This window comes from Prionailurus bengalensis, chromosome E1, assembly GCF_016509475.1.
Source record: "Prionailurus bengalensis isolate Pbe53 chromosome E1, Fcat_Pben_1.1_paternal_pri, whole genome shotgun sequence".
Classification (NCBI taxonomy): Eukaryota; Metazoa; Chordata; class Mammalia; order Carnivora; family Felidae; genus Prionailurus; species Prionailurus bengalensis.
Genome location: NC_057347.1, coordinates 1,551,887 through 1,578,180, shown reverse-complemented (window position 1 = coordinate 1,578,180; position 26,294 = coordinate 1,551,887). Strand labels below are relative to the sequence as shown.

General features: G+C 56.4%; 1 protein-coding gene across 4 annotated transcripts; it reads left to right on the top strand.

The window, feature by feature from the left end:
- Positions 1–807: 807 nt before the first annotated feature.
- ZFP3 (ZFP3 zinc finger protein) lies at positions 808–25,954 on the top strand. Of its 4 annotated transcripts, none has more exons than XR_006297716.1 (2): positions 808–1,778; positions 2,353–3,196. XR_006297716.1 is itself a non-coding variant. In XM_043582768.1 (2 exons), the coding sequence occupies exon 2, from the start codon at positions 23,317–23,319 to the stop codon at positions 24,733–24,735; it is 1,419 nt and encodes a 472-aa protein (XP_043438703.1). In that variant the 5' UTR covers positions 867–1,778; positions 23,309–23,316; the 3' UTR covers positions 24,736–25,954. The 4 variants fall into 4 exon arrangements, 3 of the variants coding, with proteins under 3 accessions (XP_043438703.1, XP_043438702.1, XP_043438701.1); XM_043582768.1 differs by lacking the exon at positions 2,353–3,196 and adding an exon at positions 23,309–25,954 and having other exon boundaries at positions 867–1,778; XM_043582767.1 differs by lacking the exons at positions 808–1,778; positions 2,353–3,196 and adding exons at positions 17,098–17,244; positions 23,309–25,954.
- Positions 25,955–26,294: the final 340 nt, after the last annotated feature.

Below are 26,294 nucleotides of genomic sequence, written 5' to 3'. Positions count from 1 at the left end.
TAGAAACTGCTCCTCTCAGCTTTAAACAATTGCGCAGTGGTGGGAGCGGCCCATTAACCTACGGTATCCCTGACAGCTTTATCCGTGAGCGTTTCCACCTCGGCTACCCCGCCCCGCCCCCCCCCCCCCCCCAATCCCTGGAGAAGGAACATGTTTCCAGATACCTGGGAAGGTGTGGCCCTGAGCTCCGATAGCTCCAAGTCGATGCCCCAGGCACATGGACTAACCTGGAGAGCTCTCCTGCTTAGCAAGCGAAGCTTCTTTAGAAATGACCGTGGAAAGTGTTCTCATGTTTGTGAGCTTTCTCAGCTGGAAGAAGCAGCTCTGCCTTCTGCAAGTGCAAGTCTGGATCCCCATGGCGGGGGCGGGGGCGGGGGGGGGGCTGGGGGGGCTGCCCTCCGCCCGGGGAGCGCCCAGACCCGCATTACGGCCACCTCACTAATTAGCTGCATGGGCCTCAGTTTCTTCTCTGGACCCGGGACTAACAACCCAATGGCGCTGTTGGGAACATTTAATGAGATACTGCATGCATGCAAACGGCCTGGCACCTATGAGGAGCCCAAGGTTGGTGCCTTCCCTTTTCCCTTGTTCTGAACTGGAGATGAAGCCTTGGGAAGCACAGCGAGGTCAGGTCTGGCGTGAGGTCAAAGCTCTTCTCCAGCTCAGCCCTCCGCAGGGCGGGCACCCCCGCCCCTCAAAACGTCTCCCTCCAGCCTTGTTGTTCCGCTGCCTCCCGCCAGGGGGAGATAAGGCGCAGGTTCCCTTTGGGGCCGCGCTCGCTTGCGCGTTCACAGAGCCTCGGGAGCGCGGTCGTGCGCGGCCCCGCGGTCGTGCGCGCCCACGAGGTCCCCAGGGGCGGGGCGCGCAGGCGCAGAAGGCGGCGCTTTTCGCGTGGACGGGGCTGGTGGTTTGAGGCTCCGGCTCCGCAGGTCGGATGCGAGAGGCCGCGGGACCTCTTCTTCCTGCCAGACCCGTTTGCCTCCTCGATTTGCAGAAGGGACGACCTGACCCCCTTCGGAGCTGGCATTTCTTCCCCATCAAGGACAGTCTTGAGTCCCAAAGGGGACAGAAGGGACATTGCTGGGGCATCTTCAGCTGCAGGGGTCTGTGCAAGGGGAGCGGACAGACCTCAGGGGGACCGGTGCCCCCACACTAGGGATTGCTTTGTGTGAAGCTGAGCAAGTACAGAAATTTAATCCCAACACCCCCACGGAGACGTGCAGCGGAAGGAAGGGAGGCGCCTCGAGCTCCAGTGAGTGGCCCGCGCTCCTCAGTGGAGGGACCAGGACGCTGGGGCCGTGGTGATGGTCTGTGCGCTGGATTAGGGTCCCCCTTCGCCCCCAGGCCAGGGGCAGCTGCCCTTGCTGCCACCTGTGAATCGGCTGCCACAACTTATGGGCGAAGTTACCCTATGTGTTAAGGGAAGGAAGGGAACGTAATAAAATTTTTTTAAGAGTTTTTTTTTCTTTTAATGTTTGAGAGAGAGAGGGAGACGCAGAATCCGAAGCAGGCTCCAGGCTCTGAGGGGTCAGCACAGAGCCCCACGTGGGGTTCGAACTCAGGAACTATGCAACTGTGAGATCATGACCTGAGCCGAAGTCGGACGCTCAACGACTGAGCCACCCAGGCGCCCTTGGTAGAGATGACTTAAAAAAACAAAACAAAAAAAAAGTCTTAGAATTGTGAAAACAACTCTTTCAATGTTAATGAAAAGGTCCCGGACACTTTCAGAAAACAGAAACCAACAGAAACCCAGTTTTCACAGCGCAAGATACAGAGTAAGTAGAGATTTCAGTTTTATCCTATCGCCTCCAGTATGTAAGTTTCTTCGCCTCATTTCTCATCCCTCCGAAAAGCACAGGCTCATGGGGAGCCCATGGCTTCGCACTTCCCAGGCACCTCCACCTGCGTCAGACGTGTTGCCTTCCGCTGGCTGAGAAGGATTCCCATGAAAGGGGGCCAGAAGGTCAGCGGTGGAGGATGGGGGTGCGGCTCCCCTGATGCGGGTTCCTGCGGTTAACCCTGGCGGAGCAGAATGCCACTGGCCTCGCTCTGCAGATGATTTCTCTTTTAGAAGCTTTCCTAATGCTGCGAGGTGTAGTAAACACAGGAGCTACACGCGGGGCGGAGGGCGGCATGCAGGGGACGGGGTCTCCCCAGCCCTGCTTTCTTTGGAGGAGGGGACAGACCACAGACACCCCGGCTTGGGAGTCTTCCCAGTTTGTGCTGGGTTCTGTGCAGACCGGGGAGGAGGAGGCTGCCTGGGACGCCTCGTCCTCCTGGGCCTCCCCCTGCCGCGGCTTGTCTCCTTTTAAGGGCATTGCTTTTGTTTCTGTTTTGACAAACAATAAGGTTTTCCTCGGAGGCCTGGACAGTCGGAGGAACCGGGAGGCAGGGGGAACCGGGAGGCAGGGGACACCCGCAGCGGAGGAGACAGCAGAAGACAGCAGGAGACAGCAGGGACCACTCTTGGGATGCTCAGTCCGGGTGTGAACACGGCCAGCGGGAGGAGGTGCCGAGGTTAGACTGTGCTGGAGCTTTTGACCTTGGAGTAAATCCTGGCGTCACTGAGCTTTTTGAAAGACTTCAAGAAGCAAAGGCAACATATCGTTCGGTTGTAGGAAATGTTCAGAGCAGGACAGGAGGTGGTTGAGTGTCTTGCCTGGGGCTGCAGCGCCTGGGGGGGTGACTTCTCTTGGCGCATGGCTACAATGTTTCTGGGGATGAGGAAAATGTTCTAAACTTGGATGGTGGTAAAGCCACTGAATTGTACCTTGTGTGTGTGTGTTTTAGAGAAAGTGCATGCGGGTACAGGAGCTGTGGGGAGGGGTGGAGGCAGAAAGAGAGAGAGACTCCCAAGCAGGCTCTGTGCTCAGCACAGAGCCGGACTCAGGGCTCGATCCCACGATTCTGGGAACCCAACGTGAGCCAAAAGGAGGAGCGGGAGGCTCAACCGACTGAGACACCCAGGCACCCCTCAGTGTATATATTTTTTAAAGTTTTTATTGGGGCGCCTGGGTGGCTCAGTTGGCTGGGCATCCCAACTTTGGCTTAGGTCATGATATCCTGGTTCCCGAGTTCAAGCCTCACATTGGGCTCCCTGCTGTCTGCACAGAGCCCACTTTGGATCCTCTGTCCGCACCCCACCCCCCCCCGACTCAAAAACTAAATAAACATTAAAAAAAAAAACAAAAAACAGGGGCGCCTGGGTGGCGCAGTTGGTTAAGCGTCCGACTTCAGCTCAGCTCACGATCTTGCGGTCCGTGAGTTCAAGCCCCACGTCAGGCTCTGGGCTGATGGCTCAGAGCCTGGAGCCTGCTTCCGATTCTGTGTCTCCTTCTCTCTCTGCCCCTCCCCCCTTCATGCTCTGTCTCTCTCTGTCTCAAAAATAAATAAACGTTAAAAAAAAATTAAAAAAAAAAAACAACCTGGGGATTTCATTTAGAAAATCCCATAAGTAAGTAAATAAAGTTTTTATTTACATTTTTATTTATTTACGTTTAGTAATATCCACCCCCAACATGGGGCTCAAACTCACGACCTTGAGATTAAGAGTCACAGGCTCTTCCAGCTGAGCCAGCCAGGCCCCCCTGGTGAAATTTATGATATGTGAATTATATCTCAGTGAAGTGGTTTTAAACTCTCCTCCCATCCCCCGAGAGAAGCAGATTCCAACTCGCGCCATTGCGGTGGAGGAAGCCGTCCCCCCTGCGGTTGGGGCATCAGTGAAGCAAGACTAGCTGCCGGTCGATGGGATGGTCTTTGGATGGAGGTCGTGAGTACGTGGTGGTTCCTGGTGTTACTGTGTCCACCTCGGTGTGCGTTGGAAAATTTCCATAATAACAAGTTGAATGAATTTTTAAAAGCGAAAACACACCCAGACCACCTAAAAATGTGAGAAATGAAAGCACAGGAAACAGGTGATGGAGGAACTTGAAACTCACAGACACCGCTGGAGAAGGGTTATGTCCTGTGTCAGGGGAGCGCGAGGAGGAGTCACTGACATAGAGCAATCTGGACTGGCTGTAGCAGGTCCCTTTTTTAATGTTTATTTATTTTAGAGAGAGAGACAGACAGAGTGTGAGCTGGCGAGGGGCAGAGAGAGGGGGAGACACAGAATCCGAAGCGGGCTCCAGGCTCCAAGCTGTCAGCACAGAGCTCGATACAGGGCTTGAACCCACGGACCGTGAGATCATGACCTCAGCCGAAGTCCGGATGCTTAACCCACTGAGCCCCCCGGGCGCCCCACTTGAGTGGCCTTTTTCACACCTGGCTGCTTTTCTCTGGTCCTGGCTGCAGCCAGCAAGCCGGGAGAGCGTGTTCATCCAGCAGAAACTAAGTTGCCATGTACTCAGCCCACACTGGTCTTTGATGCACCCAGCTCGGCCCTTGGCTGCGCCCTTTGCTTGATGGGTGTGCCTCCGAGTGTGGTCGCCTTGGCCGCGCCCGTACCTCCGGCTCGTCACTCACACCTGTGTGGTGTCTTCCCCGCCGCCCACCTTGCAGCCCTGTGGCCACGTCTGTCTGTGCCTAGATGGGACGCTTCTGGGGACACAGCAGTGAGAAAAGCAGGGGATAATTCCTACCTTTATGAAGCTCTTACATCCCAGCGGAGGGACAAAACGATAATTAGGACCAGTAAACAGGATACACCGCGTGTGGAATAATTACACCTGCTGAGAAAAAGAGCAGGGGGGTGGGGCATAACGTGTGTAAGCGGAGGGAGGCGCGATGTGCAAGTCCTAGATGAGGCGTCCAGACCTTTGAGTGAAACACAAGGGGGTGAGAGAGTTAGTCATCAGACCCCTGGAGGGGGAGCACGCCAGGAAGAGGCCGGAGGATGTGCAAATGTCCTGAGTCCGGCGTGTGTCTGGCACCATCCAGGAGCCCCAAGGAGACCACGGGGCTGAAACTTCGCTGCATGTGAAAGAATGAATGAGTGAGGTTAAGGCCTCCAGAACACCACCCCGCGGGATGGGCTTACGCTGGGCGGCCATTATCCCACCCCGCGTAGCCTCTCTCCTCTGGGGGTTAAGAGGCCTCGCAAGGCTCTTCCAGCTCCTCTTCCAGGCAGAAACCTACAAGGGACCCATCTCTGTCCTGGGTGTCCCAGCGTGCCTGCACCCTGCCTCCAAGGGGCGACTGAAGAGGGGGAGCCTCTTTGTGCACCGGGGGCAGGGGGGACAGAGCTCCCGTCCCACGGCGTGAGGCTCTGTGGGGCAGCGATGCCTTGTAGCTCCTCCTCGGCGATTTTCTCCCCACCCCCCACTTTGAAAGGCACCATTTGACTTGACACTGTTATTCCCGTGGTGGTTTGTATTTGTTTAGGCTTTCACTTGGCCTCTCTATAGGCTCCCTGTCCTATCGCTGTTTAATCCAATTTTCTGAAGTTCTGGCCAATGCGTTAAGACTGGAAACAGAGATCCAGAGCTTTCACCATCTGCCTCCCCATCGCTGTAAGTCTTTGTGACTCCAGAGTCACAGCATCTTGAAGAGATACCTGCACACCTGTGGTCACTGCGGCGTGATTCACAATAGCCAAGATATGGAAACAACCCAAGGGTCCATCAGTGGACGAACGGATGAAGACATGTATTATACATACAGCAGAATTTTTTTTTAAATTTTTAATGTTTATTTATTTTTGAGAGAGAGAGACAGAGCGTGAGTGGGGGTGGGGCAGAGAGAGAGAGGGAGACACAGACTCCAAAGCAGGCTCCAGGCTCCGAGCGGTCAGCGCAGAGCCCGACGCGGGGCTTGAATTCACAAACCGCGAGATCATGACCTGAGCCGAAAGTCAGATGCGCAACCCACTGAGCCACCGAGGCGCCCCTGTACAATCTTATCCAGCCATGAGAAGGAAAGAAATCCTGTCCTTTGTGACCACGCGGATGCACCTGGAGGACACTTCGCTGAGTGAAGTGGGTCACACGGAGAAAGACAAAGGCTGTGTGCTCTCATTTATATGTGAAATCTAAAAATGTTGAACTCACAGGGCGCCTGGCTGGCTCAGTCGATGAAGCATCTGACTCTTGGTTTCGGCTCAGGTTGTGATCTCACGATTTCATGGGTTCGAGCCCCGAGTCAGGCTCCGGACAGTGTGGAGGTTGCTTGGGATTCTCTGGCTTCCTCGCTCTCCCCCACTTGCACTGTCTTTGTCTCTCTCAAAATAAATAAAGCAAAAAAGACGTATATAGAAACAGAGTGGTGGTTACCAGGGCTGGGGGGAGGGGGGTGGCGGGGAATGGGGTTACAGGGTATAAACTTCCAGTTATGAGGTTAAGTTTCTGGGAGCTAACGTACAGCATAGTGATAATAGCTAATAATGGTGTGTTAGGTACTTGAAAACGGCCAAGCGGTAAATCTTGAATATTCTCACCACAAAAAGGAAATGGTAATTATGTGACGTGCTGGAGGTATGTGGTGATCATGTTATAATATACAAGTGTGTGAATTAACACGTGGTACACCTTAAGTGTTATATTTCAACTCTATCTCAATAAAGCAGGGGGGGGGGGACAACAAAAAATATTGGAAACAAAAAGCTGCATAACTGTTGGGGTGCCCGGGTGGTTCGGTGAAGCGTCCGACTCTTGATTTCGGCTCAGGTCATGATCTCGTGGTTTGTGGGCTCGAGCCCCGTGTCTGGCTTGGCACTGACAGCAAGAAGCCTGCTTGGGATTCTCTCTCTCTCCCTCTCTCTGCCCCTCCCCTGCTCATGCATGCTCTCTCAAAATAAGTAAACATTAAAAAAAAATTAAACCCTAATTACACCTACCTTAAAAAAATGTCATAACTATCGACAGGGAGACAAAATTATCCTTTGTATATGCGCTAAGTTTTACCTCAAAACTGCATGGAAATAAAATGAACAACAACAACCAAAAAAGGTGGACATAATAATGAATATTTTCCAGTGACAAACCAGAACCAGATAATAAATAGGAAAAGCACTTCCATTCATAATAGCAACAAAAAAAGCACTCACGAGATACTAAAGAATTATCTTTCGTATGTGGGCATGTGAAATTGTATCAATAGCTAACATTGACCGGGCTTGCAAGCCCTGTGTGAGATCCTTTATTGGGGATAAGTTTGGTTTTCACCATCTGCCTCCCCATCACTGTCAGTCTTTGTGACTCCAGTGGGCTCAATAAACAAACAGAGATCTGGGGCGCCTGGGTGGCTCAGTTGGTTCAGCGCCCCACTTTGGCTCAGGTCATGATCTCACGGCTCATGAGTTCGAGCCCCGTGTCGGGCTGTGTGCTGACAGCTCAGAGCCTGGAGCCTGCTTCGGATTCTGTGTCTCCCTCTCTCTCTGCCCCTCCCCTGCTCACATACTCTCTCTCTCTCTCTCTCTCTCTCTCTCTGTCTCTCTCTCTCTCTCAAAAATAAACAAAATAGGGGCACCTGGGTGGCTCAGTCAGTTGGGCAGCCGACTTCAGCTCAGGTCATGATCTCACGGTTCATGGGTTCAAGCCCTGCATCAGGCTCTGGGCTGATGGCTCGGAGCCTGGAGCCTGCTTTGGATTCTGTGTCTCCCTCTCTCTCTGCCCCTCCCCTGCTCACCCTCTGTCTCTCTATCAAAAATAAACATTGGGGCACCTGGGTGGCACAGTCGGTTGAGCGTCCGACTTCAGCCAGGTCACGATCTCACGGTCCGTGAGTTCGAGCCCCGCGTCGGGCTCTGGGCTGATGGCTCAGAGCGTGGAGCCTGTTTCCGATTCTGTGTCTCCCTCTCTCTCTGCCCCTCCCCCGTTCATGCTCTGTCTCTCTCTGTCCCCCCCCCCAAAAATAATAATAAATAAACGTTGGAAAAAAATAAAAATAAACATTAAAAAAAAATGAACGGAGATTCTAAACTATGTTCGATGGATTTTATTAGGCTCTCCTAGGTGGATTTGACTTAGTTTAAGGTTACAACTTGTCTAGTGGAGGCCAGTAATCCCTTTGTTTTTTAGGGAAGCCCAAGAGCTCTGGGAAGGAGGAAAGGTTGGAAGGGAAGAGGGATGAGTGGAGGGACGCCAAGAGACTCAAGGGGAGAAGAAATGGCCGAAGGGGAACGGCAAGTGCGTGTGACCCGGAGAGCAGCGGCCCTCAGAAGCACCCAGTGCTGCCTGCACCGGCCTCTCTGTCCATGATGACTGTCCACGCTTGGTCCTGTGTCCCGTCCTCCTGTCCTCCCTCGGCCTTGCTCTCGTCAACCTGGCGCCTTTCCCCCGACACGAGTTTCTGAGCTTGTCGAGGGCACAGGCTGTGTTCCCTGTTGGCTCCCCTGGTACCATGGACTGAATTGTCCCCCGCACCCCCGTGCCTCCCCCAGTTCCCGTGTTAAAGCCCTAACCCTCAAGGGGATGGCGTTTGGAGGTGGGGCCTTTGGGAGGGAATTAGGTTTAGATGAAGTCGTGAGACTGGAGTCCTCACGATGGGGTTAGTGCCCCTGCGAGGAGACAAAGGGGGACCAGAGCTCTGTCCCTGCCCCGTGGGGACACAGAGAGAAGGTGACTGGCAAAAGAAGGTGATTTTATTAAAGCACGGGGACAGGACGTGTGGGCAGAAAGAGCTGCTCTGGGGAAGGTGATGGGAGAGACCCTCACCAGGAACGAATCTGCCGGCACCTTGTTCTTGGACTTCCCAGCCTCCAGACTGTGAGCAGCAGACACGAATTGTGAAGCCAGTCAGCGTGTGGGGTTTTGTGAGAGCAGCCTGAGCTGACTAAGACGTGCGGGGTTCTCGGGGACCACATGTTTAATAGGGGTCCCCATGAGGGGTGCTGTCGAGATCACAGCGATACGGACTTTGGGTTGGAGAGACGGTGGCCGGGGGAGGCGGGGTCTGGCTGCTGTAATTGGTAGAGTGTGCGACTCTTTTTTTGTTTTTTTATTAAGGAAAAAAATTTTTTTTAAATTTTTTTTTTCAACGTTTATTTATTTTTGGGACAGAGAGAGACAGAGCATGAACGGGGCAGGGGCAGAGAGAGAGGGAGACACAGAATCGGAAACAGGCTCCAGGCTCCGAGCCATCAGCCCAGAGCCCAACGCAGGGCTCAAACTCACAGACCGCGAGATCGTGACCTGCCTGAAGTCGGACGCTCAACCGACTGCGGCACCCAGGGGCCCCAAAGAAAAAATTTTTTAATGTGTATTTTTGAGAGAGAGAGACAGAGTGTGAGTGGGGGAGGGGCAGAGAGAGGGGGAGACACAGAATCCGAAGCAGTTTCCAGGCTCTGGGCTGTCAGGACAGAGCCCGACACGAACTGTGAGATCATGACTTGAAACTGAACTGAAATCAAGAGCTGGAGGCTTCACTGACTGAGTGAGTGAGTTTTATCAAAAATTAAAGGGGCGCCTGGGTGGCGCTGGGGCGCCTGGGTGGCGCAGTCGGTTAAGCCTCCGACTTCAGCCAGGTCACGATCTCGCGGTCCGTGAGTTCGAGCCCTGCGTCGGGCTCTGGGCTGATGGCTCAGAGCCTGGAGCCTGTTTCCGATTCTGTGTCTCCCTCTCTCTCTGCCCCTCCCCCATTCATGCTCTATCTCTCTCTGTCCCAAAAAGAAATAAACGTTGAAAAAAAAAATTTTTTTTTAATTAAAAAAAAAAATCTTTACCAGTGAAGTAGGTAAAAATGCCATGTGTGACCAAAAAAATTCACACCGTACTCCATTGTGGATAATTCATACTGGAGAACAGTCATGGAAACATAATGAATGGCAGAGGGCCAAAGGGAGGCTAGTGCTCGTTAGATACTATTGAACTCATCGTGGGGGGAGAAAACTGAAGAATTCAAGAAATGTAGGCAAAGCCTTCCCGTTCCAAGAGAACCGATTGGGACGTAACGACTGCAGGAAAGCCTTGCCTCGGAGGCCACGACTTCTACATCACTGAGTCTACTCCGGAGAGACACCCTGTAATTTACTGAGGGTGGCGAAACCTTCCATCAGAGCTGAGTCTTACCCACCGTCAAAGCATTCATTCTGCAGAGGAGGCCTGTGAGTGTCGTGTCCGAAGGCCTTCGATCATCGCTCGCACCTTAACTGACCCCGGAGGATTCATACAAGAGACAGACTGCTTGGAAGCAATCGATGCGAAGGGGCTCTCTGGCCTAAGTCGAGTTCTACAGCGTCAAAGAATGTATTTCAGGGAAGACTGCCACGCGTGTGCCGGAAGTGAAAATCCCTTCCGCCGGACTCTTGCATCTTGTGGAAAAAGAGATGACAAAAAGTCAAGCGATTCGAATGTACCCGCGTATTTATCGTGCGATGCGCAGCTGCTCGCTGCCCCTTGTCCTCACCTCCTTGGTCCGTACGTTGCTTCTGTGAACCGCGGTCTCTGGACGAGAGACAAGGCAAAGGGCCTGGCTGTGGTTGGCTGTCCCGGAGGAAGCCGTCTCTCTTTCCCATTTGCTGGGCCTCTGGTCTTAACCCTCAAAGTATCCCTTGTCCTGGAAGGAAAGGCCAGTGCTAAGGACACCGTATTATTTAAAACTTCCTATCACGCCAGGAAGTCTGAGGACATATGAAAGAGAGCCATTGCTCGGAAAAGGTGCCTGTCGACGGTGAGTCCACAATGACGTATGGAGTGATGACTACCTTACAACTCCCCTCCCCTCGTTACACTGTCATCTCAGGAAATTATGACCCTGAGTAAGCCCCACTAGTCACTGCTGTCGTGACTAATTTCAGCCGGGCTGGCGGGAGAGACCAGGTTCCTTTAATGGCGGGAGGTGGCAGGCGCTCCGGTTATGACATTTTAAATTCTAAGCAGTACTCTTACGGCTATAACATACAGTGTGCATGTGTCAACACGTCCCTGGATGCAGAAGTAATCAGGAAGCATCTAGAAGAGGGGGATTGGTCTGTACGTGGACTCTTATGGGCTCACGGACGTGTGGACAGCTGATTTAAGACACCCCATGACACAAAATGGTGGCCGTGCCAGGTTGAGAAGCACTCTGACACGCAACGTCCTCCTTCCTTCTCCTCTGCTTTCCGGCCACAGCTGGACTCTGGTTCGTGGCTCGTGGCTCCACCAGACACCCATCGAGGACACTGTGTCTTCAGCCCCGCGCAGGGAGAGGACACGGGGACACATACAGGCGTCTACTGCTCCTGTACCCCTCAAGATTGCCTACCTACAGGGGCGCCTGGGTGGCTCAGTCGGTTAAGCGTCCGACTTCGGCTCAGGTCATGATCTCACGGGTTGTGGGTTCGAGTTCCGCGTCGGGCTCTGTGCTGACAGCTCGGAGCCTGGAGCTGCTTCGGATTCTGTGTCTCCCTCTCTCTCTGCCCCTCCCCCACTCATGCTCTGTCTGTCTTTCAAAAATGAATAAACGTCAAGAGAAAATTTTAAAAAGGAGGGGAAGAGACAGAGAACCCCCAGCAGGCTCTGCACTGCCAGCCCAGAGCCCTATGTGGGTGGGGTCTGAACCGATGAACCTCAAGACCGTGACCTGAGCCAAAATCAAAAGTCGGATGCTCAACCGACTGAGCCACCCCAGGCGCCCCTGTGTTGCATCATTTAACACTTAGGGCTTCACTTAAGAGAAGAGAGTCCCCCTGGTTTTGACAAGCCTGATAATCATTTATATCCCTCTCCGTGATGCCCGGTCACCTCCAAGTTCAGTGCCCATGTCCCCTCCCCCTAACAACCCACATCTCATATTAAGCAGTATGTATTAGGATGATGGGAGCTGTGACCTACATGTGCAATTTGAAGACGTTTCTCCATTTCCTGTGATGCTGTTTTGCTTTTGGGGGGGGGGTGCCCTGGGGGCTGTCAACAATTACGCACGACTGCTGGAAATGGCCCCAGACTCTTCTAACGTCTTGGTTAGACGTCTGACCTACGACACCGATTAGATCAGCGTGTCATCCCCTGGGTCCAGCACAACAGATCAAACCCCACGCTCGGTCGTGAGTAGGGAAGGGTCTGGTTTTCACCGTCTAGAATGTATGACCTACAGAACTGATTACGGCGCGTCTGGGGGTGGCCCTGTCCGAAGGTGAAGAAATACTGGGTGGAGCGTAAAACGTGTGTCCAGGGAGACGAGAAAAAAGAAGGGAGGAGAGCGCCTGGCCGGCCCGGTCGGTCGGTGGAGCCTGCGACTCTTGATCTCGGGGTCGTGAGTTCAAGCCCCACGTTGGGGCTTTAAAAAAAACAAGAGAGGAACAAAACCCAAGATGTATTTGAAGTGTCTGCAAACTCCAGCCGCTTACACTGGTTGCTCACATTCTTCACCCCAATTCCACGCGAGAATCCTTCCCTTTCTGAGCTTTCCCAGTTTCCCCAGTCACCAGGATCAGCCAGTCTCCTCAGCCGGCCCTTTGGTGGTTATATTTTGGTTCACTGACCCCCCCCCCCCCCCAGATGTTACATAGATATTGTGGATTCTGGTGCCAGCCAACATTCCTCATCCAGGCCTATGAAAAAGTTCTCAGCCGCGTGATGACTATTGATCTGATGGGATGGACAGGCTCTGAGGAGTTCTTTATTAAAAAAAATTTTTTTTTAATTTTTTTTTATTTGTGAGAGCAAGAGAGACAGAGTGCGAGTGGGGGAGAGGCAGAGAGAGGGAGACACAGCATCTGAAGCAGGCACAGAGCCTGACATGGGGCTCGAACTCACAGACCGCGAGGTCATCCCCCGAGCCGAAGTCAGTCACGCAAGCGACTAAGCCACCCAGGCGACACTCTTAAGCACTATTCCTTGAAGGCCGTTGTTGAAATTCAAGTTAACCAGGGAGGACTTTCCCACGAGCGTGTCTCAGCACGCACAGAGCGTCTGCGGTCAGGGCTGTGTTACAGGCACAGTCACAGAGGGCAGGTCAGGCTCCCGTCACTGGGTGGGGAGGTGGCAAACGGTCTTAGGAGAGAACACAAGCCGCGACAGGTCAGGGGAGCCCAGGCGCCAAGGGTCAGGAAGGTCGGCGGGTGAGTGTCAGAGCGAGAAGAAGGGAAGGGAAGGGGCAGAGAGGGCTTTGCGCATGCGATTGTTCTGAATCAGGTGTTACGGGAGGGGGGAGGGGGGAGGGGAGCCGGGTCAAGAGCCCCGCCTGCACCTTTGGCGTTTTATCTTGGTGGATGGGAGACGCTTTGCACAGGTAAGGTAAATGTGGATTTTGTAAGTGACAGATCAGATGTGTCCTCTCTGGAGCTAATGGTCAAAGGACTGGTGCGCAGCCGGCCCGGGTCATGCTTCGGGGCCCCTTAACGGGGTGGAGGCTGATTGTGTCCTGAGTGGGACTTCAGGAGGGCAGTCGGGTTGGAGTGAGAGGGACCTGGAGAGGAGTCTGAAGGTGTGGGTGCTGACCCTGGTCTCCCTGCTTCTGATCTGATCACACCTGGACAAGTCACCGAGTCCTTTGGGCCCCCTCCTGGTTGTTTTTTTTTTTTTTTTTTAAATAAAGTTTATTCATTTATTTATCTAAAATTTTTTTTTTTAATGTTTAGTTATTTTTGAAGGAGACAGAGACAGAGCATGAGCAGGGGAGGGGCAGAGAGAGAGAGGGAGACACAGAATCCAAAGCAGGCTTCTGGCTCTGGGCTGTCAGCACAAAGCCGGACACGGGGCTGGAACCCACGAACTGTGAGATCATGACCTGAGCCGAAATCGGATGCTTAACCAACTGAGCCACCCAGGTGCCCCAAAGTTTATTAATTTATTATGAGAGAGAGAAAGAGAGAGAGAGAGAGCACACAGAAGCCAGTCTGGGGAGGGGCAGAGAGAGAGGGAGACACAGAATATGAAGCAGGTTCCAGGCTCTGAGCTGTCAGCACAGAGCCTGACGCGGGGCTCAAACTCCGGAATCGGGAGATCATGACCTGAGTCTTAACAGACTGAGCCACCCAGGCGCACCGCCTCTTGGTTCTTTTAAACCAACCCTCCGGCGCCTGGGTGGCGCAGTCGGTTAAGCGTCCGACTTCAGCCAGGTCACAATCTCGCGGTCCGGGAGTTCGAGCCCCGCGTCAGGCTCTGGGCTGATGGCTCAGAGCCTGGAGCCTGTTTCCGATTCTGTGTCTCCCTCTCTCTCTGCCCCTCCCCCGTTCATGCTCTGTCTCTCTCTGTCCCAAAAATAAATAAACGTTGAAAAAAAAAATTTAAGCCAACCCTCAAAAGGGGCGCCTGGTCGCTCATTTGGTTAAGCATCTGACTTCAGCTTCAGCTCGGGTCATGATCTCATGGCTTGTGAGTTTGAGCCCCGCGTCAGGCTCTGTGCTGACAGCTCAGAGCCTGGAGCCTGCTTCCGATTCTGTGCCTCCCCCTCTCCTGCTTGCACTGTTTCTCTCTCTCAAAAATAAATAAACATTAAAAAAATGAAAATAAAATAAACCAAGCCTCAAAGCCAAGCATTTTGCCCACTTGGATATGATCGACACATTGGGATTTCTTTTTTTTTTTTTTTAAGTTTTTATTTATTTTGAGGGGAGGGGGAAGGGCAGAGAGAGAAAGAGAATCCCAAGCAGGCTCCTTGCTGTCAGTGAAGAGCCCGACGCGAGGCTCAAACCCACAAACCGTGGAATCATGACCTGAACAGAAATCGAGAGTTAGACGCTTAACCCCCCGAGCCATCCAGGCGCCCCGACACATCGTGATTTCTTACGTGGCTTCAGTGTAGTAGTGCGGTCAGGGATCACGCGAGGGACTCACGCTGCAGAATTCAGTGGGTTTCAGCAAGAGGGGAAGGCAATGAGCCCGGGATGAGTCTAGAAAGAGAATCTGAGGGCTAGGCAGCAAAAGCAAGCCTCGGAAACAAAGGGACCCTTTTGTCTGAGAGCGACCCTGAGGGGTCATCACAGTTAGCAGATTTCAGTGGCGGTGGGGACGAGGACAGTATTGTGGGTGGGCGCATGGTGTCAGGGAGGACACAGCATGAAGAGCGGGTGAACAGCGTGGACTTTGGCAAACGGGCTGCGTTAGCCTCGGGAGGAAGGTGGCATCACGGAGAAGGGATGTTTCCGGAGGAATGGATAGTTCATCCAAGATTTTTCTGGTGGGCTACGTCTTTAGCTGGGAGAAGGACACCATGAAGGTAGAATTAGGTGTCACTGTGGCAGGTGTAAGCTTCTCTGGTCATGTCGGGAACTCACATGACCCTGTAACGCGGGTAGATCCTGGGACTGAATTTTCCCTCTCATGCTGTTTTCTCAAAAAGCCGCCTCAGAGGGGCTCAGTCGGTTGAGCATCCAAGTCTTGATCTCAGCTCGGGTCATGATCTCATGGTTGGTGGGTTCGAGCCCCGCTTTGGGCTGTGTGCTGATTGTTGGGAGCCTGCTCGGGATTCTCTTTCCCTCTGCCCCTCCCCCACTTGTGTTCTTTCTCAAAATAAACTTAAAAAAAAGAGAGAGTGAGCCTCAGAAATATCCATGTAGGACTGCCTGGGCCCTGGGGATGGCAAATAACTTCTACTCATATGGGAAAGCGCCTTGTGATGAGGGGGCTCAGAGGCAGTTCTTGAGGCAGATGCCCAGTTTTTTTAATTAAAAAAAGGTTTTATTTTTTGATAAATATTTTTGATTTAGTTTTGGATTTTTGAAATCAAAATATATTTGATTTTATTAAATTTTTTTGATAAATGAAAGTTTATTCATTTTTGAGAGACAGAGCAAGACAGCACAAGTAGGGATGGGGCAGGGAGAGAGAGAGAGAGAGAGAGAGAGAGAGAGAGAGAGAGAGAGAGCGCCCAAGCAGGCTCCAGGCTCTGAGCTGTCAGCACAGAGCCCTAAGAGGGCTTGAACTCACAACTGGTGAGATCATGACCTGAGCTGAAGGTGGACGCTGAACCGACTGAGCCACCCAGGCACCCCAAGGCAGATGCTCATGAATGCAGGTAACCCAGATCCAAATCAGTGGAACCAAATGCCTCCCACCTTCCATGCTGAGGCAGGATGCGTCTGCAGTCTGGGCATCTTTCCTTGAGAGGAATATTGCCTGAAAGGACTGTGATGGTGGATCATGGGTTGGATAAAAGCTTGGGCGAAATGAAGAAGGTCGAAGTAGAACTCTTGGAAAATGGTAGACAAGCCTACGGGAGAAATAGAACATTTCTGGGCAGCGGTTGAAAGGCCTCCGGGAGGGAGAAACGATACATTTATCTTGGGGCTCTTCTCAAAAAACACTTTTCCCGCTAGCTGTTGGCAGCCTAGCCAAGGACATTTCTGCCGATCCAGGATTGACAACTTTCTCGGGCAGGTGCAAGTGGGTGGGGCAGAGGAGTTCAGGATATTGGTGTGGACGGCTGCAGTGCTGGGCCGAATTACGTGACCACAAGAGAGTTTTCCTTTGTGATGGGGTGTGCGCTGGACACACACACAATATCCCTTTCTGAGGGCAGACGCTCCCTTCCTTACTCTGCAGGATGGCGGTGGGGCGGACAAAGAAGCGGGGCCCCGACGGCTGGGGCGGACCGGGGACCCTGACTCGGCTGCTCCTACCACTCCACGATGTGAGCGCCAGACCCAATCACAGCCCTGCCCTGCGAACTGGTGTTCGGGAGGAGAGCGGCAGTGTGAGGCTACCCTGGGTAGGACGGAGCCCCTCGGCGATGTCAGCTGTGAACCGAGACCTGAAACCCAAAGGGCGGGCACGGGAAGTAACCGGCAGTGAGCACAAGGGCTGGGGCGAGCCGGGCACCCTCGATCGGGACGGGAGAAGGCCGGCGGCGGATGCGGAGCCGCGGCCCGAGCCGCTCGCCCCGCACTCTCACCCGGGGTCCCTCCCGCGAGCAAGCCCCCCGGACCTCTGGGCGGACGGCCCGCCCGCTCCCGGGCCCCCGGCGCTCAGGGAAGAGGGCGGCTGGCCGAGAGGCGCGGGAGGCGCAGCCGCCCGCTCGGGGCGCAGGTGCACGCGGGGGGAACGACGGCGGCGCGCAGAGCGGCCGGCCCCGCGGCGGAAGTGCGTCCCGGGGGCCGCTCTAGGACGGCCGGAGGACCCGGCTCGTCAGTGACCCCGCGCCAGACGGGAGCGCCGTCGCGCGCCGGCGTCTCCGGGCAACCGCGCCGGCGGCGGCGGGGAGGCGGGGCGGGGCGCGCGCGCGGGTGGAGGGCAGGGCAGGCGCAGCCCGGGCGGGGAGGGGGGCGGGCGGGCCGACCACCTGTTCCTCCGCCGAGGGCGGCGCGCGCCGATTGGCCGAGCACGCCGGAAGTGGAGGCGGCCGCCGCGGTCGCCCGTGAGACCGAGATCGCGGCGGCGGGGAGCTCGGAGCCCGGCGAGAGCGGGGCGAGCGGAGCGCGGCGGGGCGGGAGCGGCCGCGGTGAGACACCTAACCACCCCCCCCCCCCCAACGGCGGCGCGGGGCGGCGCGGGGTGGGACGGGGCGGGGGGCCGGTCCCTGGACTGCGGCCCGCGGGCCGAGCGGACGCGCCACACCAAGGCCCGGTCCCGACCCCAGCTGGACGCGTGACCTTGGGCTGTCTGCTTCCCTCCCCCCCCCCCCCCCCCACGAATTTCCCCGCCTGTTCAGGGAGGACCGTCCCCGCGCGGGTCGCGTTCCAGTCGGGCGCGGGTGGGGCCGCCGCCCCCACCCCTCCCCCTCCCCCTCCCCCCCCACCCCCCTCCGAGTGAGCGGCGGGTACGCGAGGGCCGGCAGGTCACCCCGAAGGGCCCCGCGGCCGCCTGCGCCCCGGCTCGGCTCACCGGGCCCTGGCGTCCGGGGCTTGGTGGGGACCGGGGAGAGTAGGAAGACCGTGCTTTAAATCCCAAATCCTCCGGACCGGGAGAAGGGGCGTGGATTTACAAATAGTGATGGGCGTCGGCTGTGTGTCGGCACCGTTCTAGGCTCTTGGGATACAAAAATGAATGAAGTCTCCGGTTAGTCCTCAAGGGTGTCACAGGTTCGTTGTGTAGATGAAACGTCTGTGCAAATTCATGTAACAGAGGTGTTTCCCAGCTCCCCGAAACGTGCTGGGCGCTGGGAGTCCCAGGATGCATAGAACAGCGGCCTTGCTCAGGGGCGAAAGAAACCATGATCTGAGGTCACTGCTCCAAGATGAAGGAGGCTCAGGGGCAGGGAAGGAAATGGGCTCTCTGTGTTGGAGCGGAGTCTCGTGGATATTTGTGAAGTGCCCGAGGTGGGCAGTAGCATTCCAGGAAATGGGAATAACTTTCCAAGTGCAGAGAAGCCTTAAAGAATGGGAAGTGTTTGAGCTGCAGGGCCCTGGGCAGGACTACAGCTTCCAGGGGTCACTGGAGAGCGTGGGCCAGGAAATGGGAAGGGGCCGGGCCTGGGGGCCACGTTGGGAAGTTTTTATTATATAGGTCATGGGGGAACAGTGAGCAGGAAGCCACATGGTAATTAGAGTGCGGAGAAAGAGGTGAGTGAAATGCAATTCAGAGGTCCAAGGGAGAACCTTCCTTCCAGAAAGTGTTAGTGAAGACTGGGGGGAGGAGTTGGTCCTTGCAGTTAGTTGATAGATAACGAAAGCTTTCGAGGACCTGGCCTTTCAGAAGTTCTAGGGGGAGGGTGTGTCCGTTAAGATGTTTTTGTCTGTAGTAACGACCCAAAGTGGCTTAAAAATACGCGGGTGCACAAATTCTCATAATCGGAAGTGGAGAAGTAAGACGCTTGCAGGATTGAGGTAGTCTAGTGGCCCTCGCTCCACTGGCCCTCGGTTTCCTTAGTTCTCCCTGCCTTCATCCAGGAGCTGGTAGGGAAATGACAGCAGCAGCTCCAGGCGGCCACGTATAGAAGTCTCGCTGTGGCTGTGTCGCGACGGTCGGAACTGTTCCCAGGAGCCCCCAGCAAACTTCTCCACATATCGTTGACCCAGATGAAGGCATATGGACGTTCCTGAACCAGTCCCTGCCGTCGTGAGCAGTCACTGGCAGGGGAGATGCTATTGCTTTGACTGGGTTAACTCTGGGGGCTCAGTCCTGGAGCCCCTTGCTGAGGTCAGATCTGCAGAGCGTGTGTAGGGGGGCAGTGTCAACCTCTTTGCTCAAATGCTCCTTTAAATAACTTGAAAAGCTTTGCGTTCCCCATACTATTTGTAAGTCGGCTTCCAAAATATTTCATCGTACATTTGAACAGTTGAACAAGTGATTGTCCACGTGGGGTGGTACAGGTGTGGGTTCTGTGGATTCTGACACTGCGAGGAGCTGGGCGATGGTGGCTGTAGGACAGAGGGGGGTGACAAGGGGAGACCGGAGAGAGGCTGCGGGTAGACAGGGACTCAAGTACCTGCTTGTGGCACTTGCTCTCGGCCGAGTATTGGAGAGAGAGTTGTTTTTTTTGTTTTTGTCTTTTTTAACGTTTATTTATTTTTGAGACAGAGAGAGACAGAGCATGAACGGGGGAGGGGCAGAGAGAGAGGGAGACACAGAATCGGAAACAGGCTCCAGGCTCCGAGCCATCAGCCCAGAGCCCGACGAGGGGCTCGAACTCACGGACCGCGAGATCGTGACCTGAGCTGAAGTCGGACGCTTAACCGACTGAGCCACCCAGGGGCCCCTGGAGAGAGAGTTTTTTAAGACCGTCCTGCCCAGTTCACATGGTGCCGTGGATGAAGAAGTAGCTAAATTCTCTCAGTGGGTCATTACAGTTGTATAGATACATACTTGGCTATAATTCCCAAAGAGTTCAACAGAAAGGAGAAATCCAGCTTTTGGGTGGCTGCTCTTCCCCATGGGAAAGCTGGAGGAGGTGCTGGCAGTGGGTGAGGGGGGAAGATGACAGGTCATTTTGAGGGGCAACACCAAGCGCTTCCCAGAACTGGGGCTTCCTATAGGAGATCAGCTTAGGATCCTATAGGAGATCTTCCTATAGGAGATCAGGGTGTAGGGAGATGTTGGCGGAGAGGGGGAGGGGAGGGGATGGGAGAGGCCCAGGCGGGGCGGGGCTGGCGGCCACCATCCTGTGCGTGCCTGTGGCTTGGCCCAAGTCACCGGGTCCCCTTCCCTCACCGCTCGTCCCTGGTCTCTCCTCCTTGTCGGCGTCTTCATTTCTTCTGTGACGTCGTCTCGCCGCCTTCTTAACCTGACTCTCCACCGGCACCGTCCCTTCTAACGCAAACACGTTCAGGGCTCTCCCGTCTCCCGTCGGCGAACACCCTTGCCTTTTCACACTAGTGCCCATCGTGTTCCTCTCCTTTCATCCGGACTTTTTTTTTTTTTTCCTTTAACGTTTGTTTATTTTTGAGAGAGAGACAGAGTATGAGCTGGGAAGGGGTGGGGAGAGAGGGAGACAGAATCCGAAGCAGACTCCAGGCTCTGAGCTGTCAGCGCAGATCTCGACGTGGGGCTCGAGCCCACGAACCGTGAGATCATGACCTGAGCGAAGTCGGGTGCTTAACCGACTGAGCCACCCAGGCGCCCCTAAGACTTTTTTTTTTTTTTAAAGAAGCAGCAGATTCATTGATCAGCTCACCACCTGGCGGCTTCTCCTGCCACAGTCTGTTGTCACAGGTCACCTAATTGTCCCAGGAGACACTTTGCAGGCGGCCCTTTCTAATTCTCTCTGCCAATGCTGTGCTGACTTCTAGAACATGGTTCCAGTTCTTTCCTCCTTCACTAACTGTTCTTTCTCTTGTCGGTGGGCCCCTCTTTCCTCTACTCACCCCTTTATCGTTAGGGTCCAGCAGGAAGCCACTCACTTGGATTGGGATAAGTGAGGAAGGTTACTTGCAAAGAGGTTAATGACACGGTGGAGGTGTGGGCAGGGTATCGAGGAGCCTGGGGATGGCAGCCCCGGAGGGGTCGCTGCCCAGGCCTCAGGAGACCGGAGGCGGGAGAGGGCATTGAACCTGGGCTGTGAGACCATTGGGTGGCAGAGAAGCGCTGCCTTCTGGTTGAGGGACGCCGGCCCCGGGTGGCCTCATGGGGAGGGACCAGGGGCACAGACACCCTGACCTTACTCCTCCCCACTCTGGTCTCCCGTGGGGGCTCCCCATCGGCGGAGCACAGCTGGAAGCGGGGGGCCCCCTGACGTTTGCCGCAGAGCTTAGCCTTGTAGGGCGGAGAAGGGGGGGAAGCTCTGGAGGGAAAGACGAGATAACCGGGGCGGTCTTCAGAGTCAGCCCGGGCTCGCCAGGTTTCTGTGCGTCTGTGGCTGCTCACACCCTCCTCACGCCCCCTGCGCCGGGCACCGTCAGCTCCGGGGCTCTGGGCTGACCAGGCTTTAGACCAGGACCTCTTAATGGATTCCTGGATGATACTCTGTATGGGAGTCTTGAAACTTCTCTTGTGCAAAACAGAGTTCCTCCGCCCCCCTCCCTCCTAAACTAGCTGCTCCTCCAGTCTCCCCAGCCTCGGGGGCACCGTTTCTGACATAAAGGGAGACCCGGGCGTCACCTTGGACTCCTCCCTCTTCCCTCCACCTGTATCCACTCCAGTCACCTCTTACGGGATCGGACCTCCAAACCACTTGTCCAGCTGGCCTCCGCTTCACTCCCTCTACTGTTGCTGCCCTGGTGAGGTCGCGTGCCCCTCGCCTTGGTGACGGACTCCACCTTCTCCCTGCTCTCCCCGTGCCCAGGCCCGCTGCCTTCTAGTCGGTCCACTAATTGGCCGATAGCGTGCCTCTGCCTGAGATGCTCATCTGACCATGGGCCGTGTCACTGCTTGGCTTAGAAACCGTTCCACGACCCTGCCTTGTCTTTAGGCGAAAGTCCCATAGCTGCGCGTTCCCCCTGGAGAATCACCCTCCGCAGTGAACACGTTTACTGACGGAGGCCTGTGCTCCTCAGGTTGGCTGTGGGGCATAGCTCGGTGCCCTGGACCAAGGACCAGTGCAGCATCAGCTCTGGTGAACACCTGGAAGGAGGCTAGCCCGTTCTCCTAGCGTTTGGAGCTCAGTCCTGTGACAGGGACAGCTAAATCCCCAGGGCCTTTGTACTAGGCAGAGATAGGTTTGGCTTCGTAAAACCAAAACAAAAAGCCATAATGGCTTCAGGGAGGGGAACGCTTGTTTGCCTCTTAGATAAACAAGTGCAGAGGCAGGCATTGCAGGCTGGCATGTCAGCTCCGAGGAGGCGTCAGGGACCCAGATCCTTCTGGCTCTGGTCTGGCCGTAGGGTAAGCTGGTGTGCTCGCGTCCCAGAGGGCGCTCTGCCCCACGCACAGTGTGGAAACGCGAAGAAATGCATCCCTCACCCCTGAGGAGACTTCCCAGAGCCCCGTGTACTTTTGTCTGCATTTTACTGTCACACCTGCCAGCATTTGGTCACGTGCCCACACCCAGCCGCAAAGAAAGCTGAAGAATGTATTTCTTTAGTTAGATTCCTTGCTATGCTAAACATTGCTGATGAGGTGGGCGAGAATAGATATCGGGTAATAACTAAAACTTTTGCCACAGGCTTTTAGCAGTTTAAAAAGCATAGGCCTTGAGATCTAAAAAAAGCATTAGGAAACTCCTATAAAGAGGCCATTTATAAACCAATCTGTAAAAACAAAGAACATCGCTATATATAAAGACAACAACCAGTTAGGAAATGTAAGAACACTCACGAAGAGCGAAGACGTACAACAGAGATGTGATGGATATAAAAACAAAAACATCAGGATACGTTTGGGAATCTTACAGAATTGTACTAAAATTGATCTGGAGAAGTAGGAGCGTGGACAGGAAGCGTCTGGAAAAGAAGACTGAGACAGAACTTTGTCCAACATAGTGAAGAGTCCAGTAAAGCTACAGTAGGTTGAGGCTCTGGTGCCAGGGAAGGAGTAGACAGGTCCTGGAACTATATGGCGTCTAGACGTTGACCCCAACATCGACCTCCGGGCTGTGGCATGGCAGCATCTCGCATCAGTAGGGAAGAGAACGGTAGGCCTGGACGCAACGCGCTGACCGTCTGGAGAGGATTAAGCTGGAAACAACTCCACCCGATGTAGGCGAGCCAGGAGGACTTCCTTTGGTTCTGGGGCTGGCCCGGCCACTGTCCCCTTTTGGATGGTCAGCCCCGGTTTCCAGTGCCCCGTAGCGTAGACCTGGTGAGGGCCGCCGTGCCGCACTAAGGAGGGTTCCTCCCTCAACCCCACACTTAACTTGTGTCACTTGGTCCTTTCCGCCCCTTGCCCCAGCCTTTTCCATAGACCCATCTAGAAACGCGGCCGCCTTCCCGGTGTACCTTCCTTCCCAACCTCCGCAGCCTCTGCAGGCGGCTGTCCTGAAGCATCCCTTTACCGGCCACACCCGATTTCTGCCCTCCCCTCTCCTCCTCTGACGGTTCGGTCCGTGTCTGCCGTGGGTTTAGTGCGGCCACCCGCCTCCCAAGTCCCTGTCTTCGGGGTCGGGCGCCCAGTCCTCTCACCAGACCCTCGGGCTGGAGCTCCCGGCCGCGCCAGCTTCGGCCACTTCACGTGCCTGCCCTCTGTCATTTCAGATCGTGACATGGGGACTGAGCACACGGAGATCATTCCCAAGGAGGAGGTTTGCGAAGAGCCCGAGCCCCCCGGGGCGGCCGACGAGGGCCGGCAGTTCGGAGCGGACGCGCGGGCGCGGCCCCCGGGAGAGTCCGTGGACGCGAGCGTGGCGCCCGGGTCTTCCCGGGGCGGTGGCGTCGCGTCGGGGCTGATGACCGTCAAGAGGTCCCCGTCCAGCGAGAGGCTGCAGGAGGACCCGGCGAGCGAGGGCGGCCGCGGCCGCGGCCCCGGCCCGGCGGCCCCGCCTCCGTCCCCGGGGGCCCCCGCGCCGCAGAGGAGCCCCGTGCGGGAGAAGCCCCACACGTGCAGGGAGTGCGGGAAGGCCTTCAACCAGAACTCGCACCTGACGCAGCACCTGCGCGTGCACAGCGGCGAGAAGCCCTTCCAGTGCGGCGAGTGCGGGAAGCCGTTCGGGACCAACTCCAGCCTCCGGCGGCACCTGCGCATCCACGCGGGCGAGAAGCCGTTCGCGTGCACCGAGTGCGGCAAGGCGTTCATCCAGAGCTCGCACCTGGTGCACCACCACCGCATCCACACCGGGGAGCGGCCCTACCGCTGCGGCGAGTGCGGCAAGGCGTTCAGCCAGAACTCGGCCCTGCTGCTGCACCAGCGCATCCACACCGGCGAGAAGCCGTACGCGTGCAACGAGTGCGGCAAGGCGTTCCGCGTGAGCTCGCAGCTCATCCAGCACCAGCGCATCCACACGGAGGAGCGCTACCACGAGTGCGGCGAGTGCGGCAAGGCCTTCAAGCACAGCTCGGGCCTCGTCCGCCACCAGAAGATCCACACCGGCGAGAAGCCCTACCTGTGCGGCGAGTGCGGCAAGGGCTTCGGCCAGAGCTCCGAGCTCATCCGGCACCAGCGCATCCACACGGGCGACAAGCCGTACGAGTGCAGCGAGTGCGGGAAGACCTTCGGCCAGAACTCGGAGATCATCCGGCACGTGAGGATCCACACGGGCGAGAAGCCGTACGTGTGCGGCGAGTGCGGCAAGGCCTTCCGCGGCAACTCGGAGCTGCTGCGCCACGAGCGCATCCACACGGGCGAGAAGCCGTTCGAGTGCCCCGAGTGCGGGAAGGCCTTCCGGCGGACCTCGCACCTCACGGTGCACCGGCGCATCCACCGCGGCGACAAGCCGCACCAGTGCGCCGAGTGCGCGCGCACCTTCTGGGACGGCTCGGAGCTGCTGCTCCACCGGAAGGTGCACAGCGGCGAGAAGCCGTTCGAGTGCGACCGCTGCGGGAAGCCGTTCGGCCAGCTGTCGCAGCTGGCGCTCCACCAGCGGACGCACACGGGCGAGAGGCCGTACGAGTGCCAGCAGTGCTCCCGGACCTTCAGCAGGAGCTCGCACCTGCTGCGGCACCAGAGCGTGCACTGCGCGCAGTGAGCCCGCGCCGGCCGGCGCGCCCCCGCGGCCCCTGCTGCGGAGCCGGCTGGAGGGGAGGGCGCGCTTCTGCGGGCTGTTCGCGGGGGAGCTGCGGCGCGCCGGCCTGGGCCGCCAGGGCCGTTTCGGCCCTTCGTTGTCCTCTGGCCCTCCCCGCCGCGCCCCCCAGCGGATCCCACGACGCTCGGGTGCGGACTGGCCATCGAGTCCGGATTGTTACCCTTCCAGGGAAGACGGAGGCCCGCGGTGCCGCCCCCGCCCCCACGCGGCCCAGCGGACGTGCGGAAGGTTCCCTCCCGCAGCGTCAGAAAGACGCCGCGGGCACCCGTTCTGGCACCCACTGCTTAGCGCTGCCATAAGCCAGCCAGCGTCTCTTAGCTTCAGACCCTTCCGCGTGTGCCATGAAGTTTCCCGGGAAGATGGCAGCGTTGCTGGAGAGCGGGAACCCGTCGTTGGTCTGCGGAGGAGTCGGCCCGGCCCAGCCGTTTCCAGGACTGTGAGGGAAGGCCCTCGGCGTCCGGAGGAGCTGCGTGGCAGGCCAGGGGCGAGCCGAACCGCGAGGCCAGGCTGCTCCGCAGCTGTACCCCCCCCCCCCCCCCCGCCCCCCAGGGGCTCCTCGGACAGACTGCTCCCGGGAGCCCTGCCGTGTTCCCTGTGTGCCCAGCTCCCGCCACAGGGCCGTCCCAGATCAGGCGGCAGCAGACGGGACTGTGTACTTGGGCCCCGGCCTCGGTGATGTGCCGCCGGGCCTGACTGGCCGGGAACTCGCCTTGCCCGGCGCCTAGGCCCTCACGGCCTGGATCCCTGTGCGGGGGGGCCTCGCTGGTGGGGGGGGGGGCTCCCCACAGTTTGCCCCCAGCCAGGGAGCTCCCTGGTAGTCTCCCCGTGACTTTTCCGTGCTCTCCGGCCTATCGTTTCTTCCCTGAGAGATGCACGCCGTCCATTTCCCACACGTCCCAGTGTGCCAGGCGCTGGCCGGGTGGCGATGGGAAGCCCGCCTGTGGGCGTCCAGCAGGCCCCAGGGCTGGTCTCGAGAGGCAGACCTTGAATGAGCCACTCGGCCCGCCGGCCCCTAACTTGCCTTATCTTTGACAGGAGGGGACATGAGCCAAGTGACGCCGAGGGTTCACCCAGCCCCTTAATTCTTGACTGGTTTAAAAATCTGACTTTACATGTCTGCAGTGTTCTGTTCTTTAATCCCTTTATTACACGATTACTAATCGCTAGTGTTTACCGAGTGTTTGCTGCGTGCGGGCACAGTGCCAGAGGGCTGGCGTGCTGATTTCCACGGCCGCTTGAGTGGAGCACCATTTACACCCCGTAAAATCCACCTGTTTCCGTGTCTGGTGCAATGATCTCTGGTTTACAGAGTTGCCCCTCCCTCGGCTGGCGAGGTCGGTGTGGGTACTCCTGCCGCACTTGAAAACATCTTGAGGAAAGGGACGCCTGGGTGACTCAGTTGGTTGAGTGTCCAGCTCTTGATTTTGCCTTAGGTCAAGATCTCACGGTTCGTGGGTTCAAGCCCTGAGTCAGACTCTGCGCTGACGGTGCGGAGCCTGCTT

Coding starts and splice junctions, on each gene's coding strand:
- ZFP3 (XM_043582768.1), top strand. CDS start 23,317: ATGGGGACTGAGCACACGGAGATCATTCCCAAGGAGGAGGTTTGCGAA.